The following is a 16,851-nucleotide window of genomic DNA, read 5'->3' as shown; positions in this document are numbered from 1 at the left end:
TGACATTGGAAAAGTTCTTGAATTTCTCTGGGACCCAGCTTCCTAATCAGTGAAATGTGGAGAATGATGTGGGGGAGGGGTAACCAGATGATCATGTGAGGCTCCTTCCAACCCTAAGACCTTTGTTTCCCCCTCTGGCTCTTTCAGGAACTGCAGACAAGCAGCAAAGGACAGAAGAGATGGGAATAGATGGAAAGTAGCAGCACTAAGGGAAGATGGGATCAGAAGAAAAAAGGGGTATCTTTGAATGCTTGTCTGACAGCCACCAGAACAAAATTGTTTAAGTTAGAAATATACATATAATACATATATGTATAGCATGCATGCATGTAACAGCATTAGCATTGTAGCCAGTTGTTTTCTCTTTTGACTTCTTAGAAAATGGTCTAAAAACTGGTGATAAATTTTTAAAATTTAAAAGGAAATCTTTCCAGGTAAAATTTCCTCCCACAAATCACCAATTGGCTAGTTTATCTAAGCATACAAGTTTCTTGCTTTTAAGTGATGCATAGCAGATTTGTCCCTCTACAGAGATTTACATGACACGATATTGAATTCTCCGGAATATTCCCCCTGTGTTCTGAAGTAATAGTTATTTTCTTTTTCTCCTCCAGGTGCAAAATGGGTCGATAACAAACAGAAGCTGACTTAGTGCTGTGTTCCTACTTGTGCTTGGAAAAATACCAACGCAAAACAAATACCCATCACCACCATTACCTCCAACTCCATCATCACGTGTTATTTTCTTTCTCCAAGATTCCTCTCTGACGTACTTTCAATATTTTATACATAAACATTGACATGTTTTTCAGAAATTGTTCCTTCATTTTTTTTTTTTTTTTGGCTAATCACTGATGCTACACTATTTGCCAAGTTCTTTTTCATTTCAATTTATTTCTCTCTATAGCCAAAAGTGACATCTTGAATTTGAATAAATTTTAAGTGATTCATTTTTAGTTTTTCTAATTCTGGATTAGGGGCTTCCCTGATAGCTCAGTTGGTAGAGAATCCACCTGAAATGCAGGAGACCCCTGTTCGATTCTTGGGTCTGGAAGATCTGCTGGAGAAGGGATAAGCTACCCACTCCAGTATTCTTGGGCTTCCCTTGTATCTCAGCTGGTAAAGAATCCACCCGCAATGCGGGAGACCTGTTTGAGCCTTTGGGTTGGGAAGATCCCCTGGAGAAGGGAAAGACTACCCACTCTAGTATTTTGACCTGGAGAATTCCGTGGACTGTATAGTCCATGTGGTCACAACAAACTTTCTCTTACAATAAGGAGGCTTTTAAATATATTTTCTTTCGTGTTTTTCAAATTCCATTATATTTATTTATTCCTTTGCTTCTGGTTTTGATTCAATTTATTTCCACAAATATATATATATACATATATATATACACACACACACATATATATTGATAGTCTACTACATAGAAACTACTGATTCAAATGTCAGAGTTATAAAAATGAGAATGCTCCTATTGTTGCCATCCTGCTAGTAACTATATGCTCAGTTCTTTACAATTAATAAAGCAGCCTCACCTGTTTTTCAGTTAGTAATCACATTAAATATGTATGACAGGTAGGATTCATTTTATAGAACAGGACACTAGAGTCCAAAGAAAGTGGCCCTAAATGAACCAATGGTCCAACAAACTCTTCCACTATCTTATGATCTGCTTGAGAAGTTGTAATAGTTTTTAGGATGAAAAAGCCTATCCTCCTTAGGAACCACAGGTTTTTATGTTTTCTTATAGTGCTTTATAGATTGACTTAGAAGTAAGTTTTCTACATTCCATACACAAAGCACATGGGAATAATTTTGCTGAGACAGGGGTGGGAAGAAGAACCTGAGTTTTACTTTGATGCTTTGACATTGACTTCAAGCTAAAATGACCTATGGCCAATAAAAAAGAAAATTTGAAACTCTTTTTGAAGTATTTGGCACATTTAGAAATCCTTTCTATGTTTGCATAGGCGCTTAGTCCCTCAGTTAGGTTGGGCTCTTTGAAACCCTTTGGACTGTAGCTCACCAGGCTCCTTTGTCCATGGAATTCTTCAAGCAAGAATACTGGAAGGGGTTGCTATTTCCTTCTCCAGGGGATCTTCCGGACCAAGGAATTGAACCTGTGTTTCCTGCACTGCAGGTAACTCTTTACCGATTGAGCCATCAGGAAAGCCCTTTCTATGTTTGTAGTTGTTGTTCAGTCACTCAAATGTGTCTGACGCTTTGAGACCCTATGGGCTGTAGCACACCAAGCTTCCCTTAAAAAATAACCTTTAATATCTTACAAAAAAAGGATCTGCCAAGTTTACGACAATCCTAAGTATAACCTATTCTTAGGGAAAAAAAGACATCAATCTTTTTAAGTTGTTCCTTTTTCTTAATTTCTAATAAATTGTAAAATAAAAGTAAATTACACAAGTTGTTATTTTTTATTATCAAATTATCTTTCCCAGTCTTTCTTCCAGAATTTGAGGAATGATAATTTTTCACATACCATCTCCCAGATTATAATATTGCAGAAAAAGTAAAAATAATGTAAATAATCATAATTACCTCAGACCTAAATAAGTAATTATAGAGAATATACTATAGATATTATAGTATTGAAAAAGCAACATGCTGCTTAAGGAGGAACCAAACAGAACATTCTAACTGCTACTCTCCTCTAACTAATCGAGGAAGGAATTTCTCTGGAATTTAAAATTTCATTTTTCTCAAAAGTAGTGATGGGATTCAGGATGCACCACTCCCAAATATGGCACCTGGGCATACTGAATATTTTAAGTTGGAGGATTTTGAGAAAACAGAAGCAGGAGGCTCACGCTGACCTTCTCGCTGTCCTTCTCCACTGAACCAGGCTTAAAACCCTCACGTGAAAGGTGTCCTCCCTGTACCTGGAGAGAAGGATCCTTGTCTCTGAAGACAAAGGGACTCTCAGAAGAATCCCAACAAACAGGCATTAGAGGTTTCCCCATTTCCTCTATTCACCTCACACTTCTTAACCTGTCATAGTCTTCCACGGCTGTCCCTTCTTCATCAATCCTAGCAAAAAAACACTCAGATCTGCTTCTTTGGATCTTCATTTCCTTATAAAGATCCCTGTGTCATGCAAAATTTATATTAAATGTACACGTATACTTATTTCCTATTCATCTGTCTTTCCTCTGCTACTATAACCTCTGCAATGGTATAACTATGAATCAAAGCAGTAGAACAATAAGAACTTTGCAAAAATTACTTGCAGATGCTTAAAGGTCTTTTCAAGAATCATAGGAGAATATCTTCTCTCCTTTATTTTTTAGAGACTAACACTTGTCAAGGCATTGCAGTAAATGGGTGTTTTCCCATTACATTTCCCCTGCAGTGTAAATTCTGTGGATGTGTTTCCCTAATCGTACTAATTACATTACCAGATGTTGCTCTCATCTTTCTTCTTTTGCCCTAATGGGACATAGATTTCCTATTTGAGATTGTCAGTTAATTGTTATATTTGTCTGGTGTTTTAAACATTATTGTTGCTGTTGTTTAGTCACTAAATCATGTCTGCCTTTTTGCAACCCCATGGACTGTAGCTTGCCAGGCTCCTCTGTCCGTGGGATTTTCCACCAAAGAATACTGGAGGGGATTGCCATTTCCTTTCCCAGGGGATCTTCCCAACCCAGGGATCAAAACTGTGTCTCCTGCATTGGCAGGCAGATTCTTTACCACTGAGCTGCCTGGGAAGCCCATAAAAAATATGTGTATGTGTACAACTATATATGTACATGTACATAACGTAACCACACTGAAATAAAAATGGAGCTTTTTTTAAAGGGCAAAAAGAGATTTAACCCATTTGCTATGAAATTAAGCACACAGAATTAAAACTTTTTTAAAATAAATATTTCCCTAAAGTTATCATTTTCAAATTATTTTCTGTTAAGAGAAAGCTAGGTGGGAATGGAGGGAGACACCCAGAATAAACTAGACAAAACAAAGAAAGGTGAAGGACTGTGGCGCAGTGGGAGGTGGAAAGAGAAAGGAGCCAGAGAGAGAGAGCCCAAGGCAGAGGCAAGACCAGCTCCTTTTCTCTCCCGTCCCTGACCACACAACTTGCTCTTAGTAAGTTCCTGTCCACACCTGCCAAGTCATTTCCTTCTGAATGTGTCTTCTGCACCATGGCTATTTCTAGAGGCCATCTTGTCTCCGGTGTATTGTAAGATTATGATTTCATTGTTGACCCATTTGGCTCCTAGAAGGCATCTGACTTACCACATTTAGTGGACACATCTGCTCTTCTCACACACTTTCCACATTATCAAAGTTCTCCTCCCTTTTTTGTTCCCGCCAAAGAGAGCTTTTTTTAAAAATTTTGTTAATGAGAAGTTTTCCTGCAGGGTTTTTGTTTTTTTTTGAGAAACTGCTATTGTTGCTTCTAAGTACACTTGGATTGTCCAATCATGTGTTTTACTCAACACTCCATTCAGAAAGTCTAAAGTTTATTGTTATTTTATCTTTATGCTGATGTTTTTCAACATTTACATCTTACAAAGTCCCTAAAATTGAATATCCACATGACATATATCAATATTGTTATCTGTCTATATAGGTCAAACTGTATTTCAATATATCTATATGTAACTTTGCTTTTCTAAAAAGCCAAGGACGTAAATGCTGACCTCTATTATAAAACAGCTGGCCTACTCTTACCATGGAACAACCTCTCCATCATGTGGACTTTTAGGATATTGCTATTAAAGTCAAAACCATGCAACTATAAGCAATAATTAATTTTAAAGGATTGAGGTGGAGCTCCTGATATTCTTATTTTTATAGGTCACACTATTTCAGCTTTTCTATATGTCAGTGGATAGTCTCAGCACCTTACATGGGCCATTTCAATTAATCATTCCAGTAATTCTATAAAATATGTACTCTTACTATCTCCATTTCATAGATGAGAAAATTGAGGCCAAAATCACAGAAACTGTAATCAACAAAGTCTGAAATTGAACTAAGGGCCAAATTCAGTCTTTGGATGAGATGTTTCTTGCCTCAGGTCTTCCACATACAATTCAACAAGAAATAACAACACCTAGATAAAAATAAAATAATATTAACTTCTGTTAATTTAGAACCAACAATGTGTCAAGTACAGTCTAGGTCCTTTAAATGTTCTTCGCTGTTATTTTACCATTCTACCAAAGTCTCTGTGGTGAGAAGTAAGGAAATGTAAAGCTTGACAGCTACCAACTACCAAAGACATATTCTGAATTGAGGCCATTGTTGCTCTGAAGCTTGTACTGTTTCCTGTATGAATTCATCAAGGCTATAGAAAATCACCCAGGAAATGTGAGCTTTTCTCCTTGTAAAGTTGGTAAGATTAGCTATAATTCATATGTCTCTGCACCAGCAGACCCATCTCCCCAGTGGTAGACAAGAGACAGATGGGGAGACTTTAACGTTTTTCTTATATAATCCAGGTTTGCTTTTAGCAAGCTATTAAGAATTAATGCACACCCCTCCTCTGCCATTTGTCTGTTCTGAGGGGAAAAAAAAAACCACACACAAATGGATTCTTGGAATTATGTAGATATAAAAAGCCTGAAAAGTGAGTCTCATTTTGATTGAATTAACTAGAGATGTTATCTGAAAATGATTAACTCAATCATGTATCAGAACAAACAAAAATAAACTTTTCCTTCTTACCTTCATTTACTTACTCATATTCATTTATTTAATGAATATTTACTGAATGTCTACTGTGTGTAAGGTTCAGTGCTTCTTTATCTTAAAACCTGGCAGCAAACACATGAAATGGAGAACTGCAAGTTCCCTGCACAGAGGGATATGAGATGTGTTCATCCAGAAAAGGTCTGAGAGTTCTGACCAGAGTGATGAGAAGAGGCTTTCTGGGAGAAGAAGCTTTCTGTTCTCAGGTCCTTAGAGGAAGGAGGGACAGTGACAGGTAAAGGTGGCAAAGGGAGTAGCAAGATCCATGCAGAGGAGGAGTCATGTGCAGAGGCATAGCTGAGGTCCAGGAGTGAGTGGTGTAGTGAAGGCTACGGCTAAAATGATAGGCTGGGGTTAGACTGCAAAGGACTTTGAATACTATGCTAAAGTGTTTAAGCCTTGCTCATTTGTAAAACAGTGGTTCTTAAGGTGAGATCTCTAGTCCAATGGCATCAGCATCACCTCAGGCTCTACCCCGGACTCATGGTAAAGGACTCTCTGGGAGGTCAGTTCAGTTAAGTCCCTCATTCTTGTCCAAATCTTTGTGACCCCATGGACTGCAGCACACCAGGCTTCCCTGTCCGTCACCAACTCCCGGAGCTAGCTCAAACTCACATTCATTGAGTTGGTGATGCCATCCAACCATCTCATCCTCTGTCGACCCCTTCACCTCCTGCCTTCAATCTTTCCCAGCATCAGGGTCTTTTCAAATGAGTCAGTTCTCATCAGGTGGTCGAAGTACTGGAGTTTCAGCTTCAGCATCAGTCCTTCCAAAGAGTATTCAGGACTGATTTCCTTTAGGATTGACTGGTTTGATCTCCTAGCAGTGCAAGGGACTCTTAACTCTTCTCCATCACCACAGTTCAAAAGAATCAATGCTTTGGGGTGCGCAGCTTTGTTTACAGTCGAACTCTCACATCCATACATGACTACTGGAAAAACCATAGCTTTGACTAGACAGACCTTTGTCAGCAAAGTAATGTCTCTGCTTTTTAATATGCTGTCTAGGTTGGTCATAGCTTTTCTTCCAAGGAGCAAGCATCTTTTAATTTCATGGCTGCAGTCACCATCTGCAGTGATTTTGGAGCACAAAACATAAAGTCTGTCACTGTTTCCCCATCTATTTGCCATGAAGTGATGGAACTGGATGCCATGATCTTAGTTTTCTGAATGTTGAATTTTAAGCCAATATTTTTACTCTTCTCATTCATTTTCATCAAGATGCTCTTTAGTTCTTCTTTGCTTTCTGCCATAAGGGTGGTGTCATCTGCATATCTGAGGTTATTGATATTTTCCCCAGCAATCCTGATTTCAGCTTGTGCTTCATAACCTGGGATTTCACATGATGTAGTCTGCATCTAAGTTAAATAAGGAGGTTGACAATATACAACCTTGACATACCCCTTTCCCGATTTGGAGCCAGTCTGTTGTTCCATGTCCAGTTCTAACTGTTGCTTCTTGACTTGCATACAGATTTCTCAGGAGACAGGTAAGGTGGTCTGGTATTCCCATCTTTTTAGGAATTTTCCACTGTTTGTGGTGATCCACACAGTCAAAGTCAATAGTCAATAAAACAGAAGTAGATGTTTTTCCGGAACTCTCTTGCTTTTTCGATGATCTAACGGATGTTGGCAATTTGATCTCTGGTTCCTCTGCCTTTTTTAAATCCAGCTTGAATATCTGGAAGTTCTCGGTTCACGTAATGTTGAAGCCTGGCTTGGAGAATTTTGAGCATTTCTGTGCTAGCATGTGATATGAGTGCAACTGTGGGGTAGTTTGAACATTCTCTAGCATTGCCTTTCTTTTAGATTGGAATGAAAACTGACCTTTTCCAGTTCTGTGGCCACTGCTGAATTTTCCAAATTTGCTGGCATATTGAGTGCAGTACTTTTACAGCATCATCTTTTAGGATTTGAAATAGCTCAACTGGAATTCCATCATCTCCACTAGCTTTGTTCATAGTGATGCTTCCTAAGGCACACTTGACTTCGCATTCCAGGATGTCTGGCTCTAGGTGAATGATCATACCATCATGGTTACCTGGGTCATGAAGATCTTTTTTGTATAGTTCTGTGTATTCTTGCCACCTCTTCTTAATATCTTCTGTTTCTGTTAGGTCCATACCATTTCTGTCCTTTATAGAGCCCATTTTTGCATGAAATGTTCCCTTGGTATCTCTAATTTTCTTGAAGAAATCTCTAATCTTTTCCATTCTATTGTTTTCCTCTATTTCTTTGCACTGATCCCTGAGGAAGGCTTTCTTATCTCTCCTTGCTATCTCTCCTTTGCCTGTAGCTTCTCTTCTTTTCTCAGCCATTTGTAAGGCCTCCTCATATACCCATTTTGCCTTTTTGCATTTCTTTTTCTTGGGGATAGTCTTGATCACTCCCTCCTGTACAATGTCATGAACCTCCGTCCATGGTTCTTCAGGCACTTTGGGAGGTGGGGCTTAGCAATCCGCAGTTTAACAGACCCTTCACATGATGCTGAAGCCTTCTAAATGTTGAGAACCAGTGGTGGAGCTAGCTCTGCTAAACTGCTCCCTGGGCTGTGAATGGGTGACAGGGGAACTGGAAATAATCACCTCCCTCTTCCTCAGGGTGGTTGTGCAGGCCCTGGGGAAGCTACGTCTCCCGGGGGTGACAACACTGGCATCAGCACCCTCACTCTTTCATGCTAGGGTACAAACTCTTCCATCTGAAAAAGAAGCAAGTGTCAGAGGCCCACTGGCTAAATTGGCCAGGGGGCCTATTTTGATGTACCACTCCCACCCCCCAAGTTAAGAATGGCTTTTACTTTGTTTTTATATTTGCCTTTTACATTTTTAAAGGCTTGTAAAAATAGAAAAGGAAGAGAAGAAAGAAAAGAAGAAGCAGAGGAGGAAAGAGGGGGAGGAAAGACAGAGTTACGGGATGTGGCCTGCAAAATCTAAAATATCTACTTCCTGATTCTTAACAGAAAGGGCATACTGACCCCTGGTGTAAACAGGGATAAAGTGTTTTTGAGAAGAGTGGTAGTTCCAAAGAATGATTTAAGGAGATTTACTATAATAATGGGCTTCCCTGGTGGCTCAGACAATAAAGCGTCTGCCTGCAATGCGGGAGACCCAGGTTCAATCCATGGGTTGGGAAGATCCCCTGGAGAAGGAAATGGCAACGCACTCCAGTACCCTTGCATGGAAAATTCCATGGACTGAGGAGCCTGGTAGGCTACAGACCATGGGGTTGCAAAGAGTGGGGATACAAATGAGCGACTTCACGTACGTATGTATGTAAGATACAAAAATCAATATAATAACAGTGTGCAGAAAAGAATAAGTGAAAAGAGCTGGAAGTAGAGAAGCCAAATGTGGAACACATGTGAGAAGGTAAAGATTTAAACCATGCAATGCTCTCTTGATAGAAAAAAGGAAATGGATCTTTAATGTTTATAGAAACAATATAACTTAACTTTCAATCAACCCAAGTGCTATGTCACAGCAAGCTTTTCAACAACTGAAGAAATCATAACTGTGTCCAGTTTAGGAGTTTGTAGAGGTTTGGTTTGCTTTAGTTTTGAGGGAGTAGAACAGTGTTGAGAGCTCTTGTTTAGTGTGGTGGAAAAACTGCAGTCTAAGTGCTTGGTAGGTATTTAGAATTATCTCCATAATATTTGATTAACATATAGAACAATGATATGTATAGAAATCAACCAGTTATCTTCTTAAAAGGCCAATTAGAGTTTAAAAGTTTTGGATGGACCCTGAGATTCTTCATCTCTAAGAAGTTCCCAAGTAGGGACCACACTTTCAGTAGCAAAGGTCTGGACTGAATACCACTGGTTATCTGGAAAGGAAAAATTTAAGGTCACATATTAAGTATGGGAAATAATTCCTCCATCCAGAGAAATCAAAGGCACCTTTTCTGCTGTAACACATGATTTCATTGGTCACCCAAGCATACTTGACCCTGCTGTTGGTCAGCAGAAATTCTGCCCTCTCAGAGTGCTAGCTTTTAGGGACAAATACCTGGAGAGAATAGAGTAGGATGGAGTAAAGGCTAGAAAAGGAAGGTAATGGATAATGTGGGTGGAGAAGACAGGACTGATCCTCTCACACTGGCCAGAGACAGTCTGTCTAGTAGTTTAGGGAGTCACACTCAGTCTTCAAATCCAAGGTCCTCAACTTAATAGCTGTGTGAGCTTACACAAATGATTTACCTTCTTCTGTCGTGGTTCCTCATCCAAAGATAGGGATAACACATCCTCAAAGAGCAGTTACAGGGAATAAAAGAGATAATGTAAGAGATAATATAATGCAGCAGTAAGACTATAACAAGAACTAAATAATTGACTCTTTAATTATTAGAGATAAAAACCTATCAGCCTGAGAGGCAAAGGAAGCTCTCCAACCATCACAACTGGTAAGGAAATAACCTAGAAAATTTACTAATGCTACTAATGGACAAATAGTTCCCCAAAGAGCGTTAAATATGCATGTTGGTCCATACATAGAATTTGTGTCTTAAATATTTGGAATTACTTCTGAAGAAAGGACAGGGAAGTAATGTGGGATATCATTAGGTGTTTGTTTTTTGACTCTAAAGTATATATTTTCATTATTGTTTAAAGCTTATGCTAAATGTTGGATAAATTTTGTGATATTTAAGGAAAGCAATTAAACAGAGGACACAAGGCTTAATGTATCTTCCAAAGAAAAGATGTGTTTTATATTCACATTCAACAAAATTAAATTATTTTCAAAATTAAAATATGACCTTCTAAAGCTTTTTGATATTAGGTGAAAATTTATCATGGAATCATATTTAAAGTAGAAAGTTAAGCATCATGTATCTGATGATTAGATGAATTTTTACACTTTTTCATAGAGAATGCTTTAGCATCATGAAGACACAGCCTAAGAGGTGACACATACTGAGCCAGTTCCTCTTAACTAAGTTAATTAAAACTCTCTAGGTCTTCACCTTGACACTCTTTACTTCCTTTCTTTTTTCTCTAGTGTTACCTTATTCACATTATTCTTGTTTACAGAACTGTCTTTCCCTCTGTGCTTCTGCCACATCCTATATAGATGCAGTGGAAAGAAAAAGAGGTCTCTGGTGCCAGAGAGCTCTAGAACCAATTCCAGTCTGGAGACCCACATGGCCTTAGACAAAGCTCTTTCTCTTGAGACATGATTTCCTTACTCATATTGATACCCACTTAACCGGATGATTGAGGAACAGAGATAACGTTTGTTAAGTGCTTACCTGGAGCTTGTATACAGAAAATAGGCAATGAATATGAGCTTTTGTTTATTATTTGTTATTGAAATGTCAACCATTTTTGGAAGCCCTGAAGATAAGGGCAGTGTTTACCTCCTTTAATACCCAGAGGGGGCATTTTATTTGTACCTGATGACTTTATATGTGGCTTTTTAGTTATATATGTGTATAGATTTGCTCCTCTATAAAATAGGAAATTTCTAGAGTAATCATTCAGCTTTCCAGAATCCTATATGCACATGCATCTGGCCAGGAGAATGCAAGTAATAGGTGCAATAATACATGTTCAATGAACATTTCTTTCATAGAGTAAAAATCACTTTCTGATAGAACTCATATCAATTTTTAGGATGAGGTACTTCTGGTTTTCCTTGATTTCATCAACTTTATAATGCCCTACCAAATCGAATTACATCAGGCACCAAATGGTTCACAATATTTTCCCTCCAGTAAGATTTATTTAACAGTCATATATAATAGGAAATATGGAAAATTACAGCAGAGTAAAAACACAAGAATTGTAGCTTGTCATGTTAAAAATTAAATAAAAGAGACACTGCTTAAATAAAAAGGCCTATGAAATTGTTAGATATATGTTGGGTAGCTGAAGGTACAATGCTAAGCAAAACATTTAAGGCTCAGGAGTCAAATTTATCCATCCTTCTCTTCAGGATACTATGTTGGCAAGAAGAGATGGGAACCGCTACCCTCCCTCTAACTTCCTGCTAATTCAGACAAGTCAGTGGCTGTCTTAAAGGGAGAGAGGAGGGAATAAGGAAGTTACAGAAGAGAGAAGTAAAGACATGAAATGGAAGGAGGGAAAGAGGAAGTGAGACAGGGAGATCAGTTTAAAAGGAATAAGTGCATCAACAGTGCGACTCTTCTGAAGGGATGGAGCATGTTTTCTCGGATCCCCTGGAAGTTCTGTCACAGCGCTTTACAAGTTACATAACCTGGAAAATTAGGTTGAAACCCATATACAGAAAATAATGACTTCATTATACTCTTCTATTGTTTTAGTTACAAAGTCTACATATCTTAAAGTATTAATAGGACAAAATGGACATGTTTCCTATGACAGTTCAGAAGCAGTGTTTCAATTTATTTCTCTGTTGAGAGATTCTATACCTTTAATGAAAGACAACTGGCTCAAATAGGAACAATAGTAATTAGACTTCCCAGACAGTCAGATTCTATTTTAAATGCAGAATATTTTCTAGTTTGTAAATAGCTACCTTAAAAAAGACATTAAAAGCAGTAATAGCAGTTTTTCCATAAATAGAAACAAGAAATCCATTGTTAAAAGACAAAAAGTCACCATGATGTACATATCTATATAAATTTTCCCTGCAACACATCATTATAGATCAATCTTTACTGCTTACATTTAAAATATCAATTGCATTATAATATCTACGATACAATTCAATTATTTATCTGTGTTCTACATATGCTTCAGGTGAAACAAAAGCTAAGGACCTTATTCACAGAACATTTAAAAGCATCTTATACACAGTCTATGCACAAATATATCTTAAATTAGAATAATGCATACCTAATATGCATGTAGAATATGGCTTACACATGAAAAGATATCTAAGTTGTGAGTTATAAAATCCCACTACTTAGACTTAAAAGCTTCTGATTGCATCCATTTCTAAAATATTGCTTAGCATTGTGGAACCCAGGGAAGAAGCAGGTGCAACAGAAAACTCATTAGGATGGACATATCCACCTTCACTTTCTTCTTTAATTGATGACTACTCTTAATCTTTTCCATCTAATTTCTACCTTTCACAAAAACAAATTCATTTAGTCTCACAACCATTGAAGAGTTTGTACAGTGAAAATTACAACACCTACTTGGGCTTGACCTTTCTTGGCAGCTAATAACAAATAAAGGGAGTTCTTCAATTTGGAACAAAGGCAAGGCTCTGCACATGCTCAGGCAAAATATGACAAGGAAGCAGTCTCCAATGGCTGCAGTTTGTTTGTGTGTAGTAAAATTATAAATTCACACCAAATAATGTTCTCTGTGCAGAAGAGTGTGGGCTTCCATTTTCAGACATTTTTAAGTACACACACACATACACACACACGCGTGTGCGTGCACACACACACACACTTCTTGTCACTTTTCCCTTGACCTGTAATATATTTTGTTACATCCTGATGGGATTAACACCCCAGAAGGAAAATCCCATTCTCAGTCCTAGTGTCTCCAACAAGGGCTGGAGGTTCTTGTCATCTTGGATCATAGGTCTTGTGTAAGACTTGCATTGTGATGACCCTCATGTGGGTGATGCTTTAGTGCTTTGCAATAACCATGGTGGATGCAGGCTGGTTCACTGCTTTCAGGAACAGGTTTCGCTGTGGTTTCCCAGCTTGAGAGTTACAATGAAGAGATCATCAGGTCACAGAGTCAGGGCTCTGATGCTTCATTGTTGTCTTAGGACTTCAACTACAACTTCTGAGCAGCCCCTCTTCTCACTTGGTTCCCATGTATTTAAAACAACAAGGACAATCTAAATAGCCTCAGAGCTGCAAAAATATTTTTCTATAATTTTGTTTTTGCTTTCCTTTTACTTAGCAGCTTGAAAGTTTTGTAGTTACAGCACTCTGTGTAAAACAAAGCAAGAAAGTAAAATTTTAAAATGCCTCATGTTCTGTAATAACTGGGTTTAAAGTGATAAACATTTGAAAATGTCCAACTTTTGCCTTAAAATTTCTCTGGTTTGATTGAAGAAGGCCAAATTGTGGAGAAAGAGCAATGGCAGACGCACTGGCTAAAATCTCTGATAGCAACTTTAAGTGTATTTATGTGGCTAGAATTACTAGCTCAGAATTTATGTTTGTTTCTTTTATGAGTTCATAAAATGGTCTGTTGTGAGTGTGTGTTGAAAGAGGAGAAAAAGATTTGTGAAAAATTGAGGATTTAGAATATTTTAGTACTGTTTTCATTATCCTGAAATAAAATCCAAATAAAAAGGAAGATTATGTTTTAGTCATATATAGGCATCAATTATTGTGTGGCAATTTCATGTTGGACTTTATGGACCTCGCAAAAATAAGAGATTTATCAGAAAATGATAGTTATTCTTTTTATATCAGTTGGAATTTCTCTTCCTATCTCTTTTGTGTGTATGTGTGTTTAAAGTTTGGATGGAGGTTATGGAGAGAAATTGTTGTTAACTAATATAAGTTCAGTTCAGTTCAGTTCAGTCGCTCAGTCGTGTCCGACTCTTTGCGACCCCATGAACTGCAGCACGCCAGGTCTCCCTGTCCATCACCAATTCCCGGAGCCTACCCAAACTCATGTCGGTGATGCCATCCAACCATTTCATCCTCTGTCGTCCCCTTCTCCTCCTGCCCTTAATCTTTCTCAGCATCATGGACTTTTCAAATGAGTCAGCTCTTTGCATCAGGTGGCCAAAGTATTAGGGTTTCAATACAAGACAATATCTTAAAAAATTTTTAATATAGAGCTGGTTTTTAAAATTTCTATTCACTTTGTGATTTGATTTCTATCCTCAATTTCTATGTAAACTATTAATCACAGTCACCAACTCTGGAAATGTTGATAGGACTAAATATAAGATTTCATTACAGTGCCTGACACTGATAGTTGCTATTAGTGAAATTATTAGTATCAATTAAAGAATCTTACAACCGACTCAAGAATACTGGGAAATGATTCATCTTAAAAGCTAACCACATTTTTTCTTTTTTTTTCATAGTGCAAGGTTCTCTTTATTGTGATGCTCAGTGGAAAACGTCTGTAAAACAGCTCACTGTAGTGGTGACAGCTGCAACCATGCTAAGGCACTTTCATGATATAAAAAAAGGTGGGGTTGGGAGTTCTGTTCATTCCTTTGTGACAGCAATGGGGACCTGAATTCAGAGCTTTTTAGGCATATGCAGATTTTATATATCTTCATGATTTCTTGTGAGTTTGTTTCCTTAAAAAAAATGCCTTCTGTCATAAGTAAGCCTAAATGCAGCATATACAAAACAGTTATGGCTAATCACATTTTAACTTCATCAATTTAAAGCAACATGTGAGGTGCTACTAATAACATCTCAAAGACTTGATATGGTTCCTGCAGCATTTTTTCTTGCCTCTACCATCAAGCCAATAGCAAGACTCATTTTTATACTTTTTAAACAGACATTAAGACATCTCCACTATAAAAATACATTCTTCCTTTCTAACTCCCTCCTAGCTGCCTGCACCTTCTCTGCCCAAGAGAGTGGTTCTTGACTTCAGTATATAGAAATTGCAACAGATTGAATTATCAAAAATTCAGATTCCTAAGGCATCACTCCCAGAGCTGGTAATTTGGCAGATCAAAGGGGAGCCCTAGAAGCTGAATTTTTATAAAGATAATCTTTGATGCAATGTCCATGGATTTTAGCAAATGTTGATGTTGTTTTATAATATGTACTTGCTTTGTTATTATCACCCAATGTAAACACTCATATTTTCTACATGAAGTAGAAAAGGAAACTGGTATAAAACATTTATGTTTCTTTTATGAAGTAGTAGAAGAAAACAGAATTAAACCTTCCCATAGTATATAGCTTATTATATTTAAAGGACTAAAAGGTCTCAGTAAATACAATTTTTATTGATGAGTAAGTCAAGAATCCTTTGAAAAGGTAAACTTAAACAGTAAATATTTAAAGCTTACCTGTTAAGGGTTTGCCCCAGAAAATAGAGATTTAAAAGAAAAGAATCCAAAAAGACATTTAAATAAGATAACTTTGTTTCTAATGATACTCTCCAAACCATTCACTTCAGAAATAAATTTTTCATCTAAAAAATAAAATTACCTCCCATACTTGTAATGAAAGATGTCTTTAAGGTGTTTCAAACCTATGAATGTGTCTCAGCATGTTTTTCTTCAGCATTTACTAGATCTGAGTTCTTATGAGGATCAGGTTCACCTGAAAAATAAGCACACAAACAACAAATAAACAAAAATAAAATAGACCTGAGGGGAAAAAACCGAATTAGGTCAGGAAACTGAAGCGATCAGTAAAACACTGAAGACTAGATTTTATAATGGATCTGTGGCACATTTCTTCAAAGATACCAAATACTTTCTTTTCAGTCTGTGGATTTATAGAGTATACAAGTCATCTTCTGGTGGTTATACAAGTTTGTGAAGTTGCAATTTAATCTGGGGATACAGAAATGAAACAGGTGAGACATGTTCAAGCATCTATTAAATCAAACATAAAAATTATGCATGTTTTTCCCAAATATTTTTAATTGAAATATATTCTTTCAAACAAACCCTCTAATGTTCATTGTCTTATATCACACATCGCTTAGTTGCTATGAATTTTAAAAAATGAGTATAAGAGAATGTAATGTTTAAGATACATCATCTGCCAAAACAAACTAATGGAATTTATAATCTTAGAATCACTCAGCTTCTATATAAACTTTGAAAAAAAAGTAGCATGGAAAATGTTCCAACATTTCTAGAGAGGCTGCAGAGAATCTATAAAAAATAGAAGCATAAAGCAAAATGTACAGATAAAAGAAAATTATTATGTGAGAAAGTTAAAAACTAGTGGAAGTTGGTTTTTGAGTCAATTACTCAAACTACTTTGATATTTCAGAAAATAGTCATAGTAATATATGATATAATGTTCTTTCCATCTAAAATTTGATTGAAAATATGTTGACAATTAAACTTTGCATCAATTGATTTTGAGATTATTTTTCCAAGATATATTGTAAGACTGCATTGTCTCAACTGCAATTGATTTTTACTGAGTTCATAAAATTAGTGAACATACAGAACTTAGGGAGTATTATCACAAAGCAAAATTATTTTGTCCTTTACTCTCATTAAAATAT

The 16,851-nt window shown here is 37.0% G+C and overlaps 1 protein-coding gene across 5 annotated transcripts in view; it reads right to left on the bottom strand.

Annotated features, from left to right (window-relative positions):
* PDE1A (phosphodiesterase 1A) overlaps positions 1 to 16,851 on the bottom strand; it is a 479,731-nt gene that overhangs the window by 3,795 nt on the left and 459,085 nt on the right. For 2 of the 5 annotated variants that reach the window (XM_081580991.1, XM_081580997.1), the window contains 2 exons: positions 15,856 to 15,926; positions 12,055 to 13,598 (listed from right to left, as the gene is read on the bottom strand). In XM_081580991.1, the coding sequence (XP_081437117.1) occupies positions 15,856 to 15,926 (71 nt within the window). In that variant the 3' untranslated portion in view covers positions 12,055 to 13,598. Of the gene's footprint in view, positions 1 to 9,915; positions 9,961 to 12,054; positions 13,599 to 15,812; positions 15,927 to 16,851 lie in introns of those variants that run through there. The other 3 variants (XM_081580996.1, XM_081581001.1, XR_014079800.1) reach the window with 2 other exon arrangements.

The sequence above is a fragment of the Giraffa tippelskirchi genome, chromosome 3 (genome assembly GCF_054371585.1).
Source record: "Giraffa tippelskirchi isolate mGirTip1 chromosome 3, T2T-mGirTip1v1.2.pri, whole genome shotgun sequence".
NCBI classification, from domain to species: domain Eukaryota; kingdom Metazoa; phylum Chordata; class Mammalia; order Artiodactyla; family Giraffidae; genus Giraffa; species Giraffa tippelskirchi.
The sequence above is the reverse complement of the archived record's forward strand: the minus strand, read 5'-3'. Positions and strand labels throughout refer to the sequence as shown.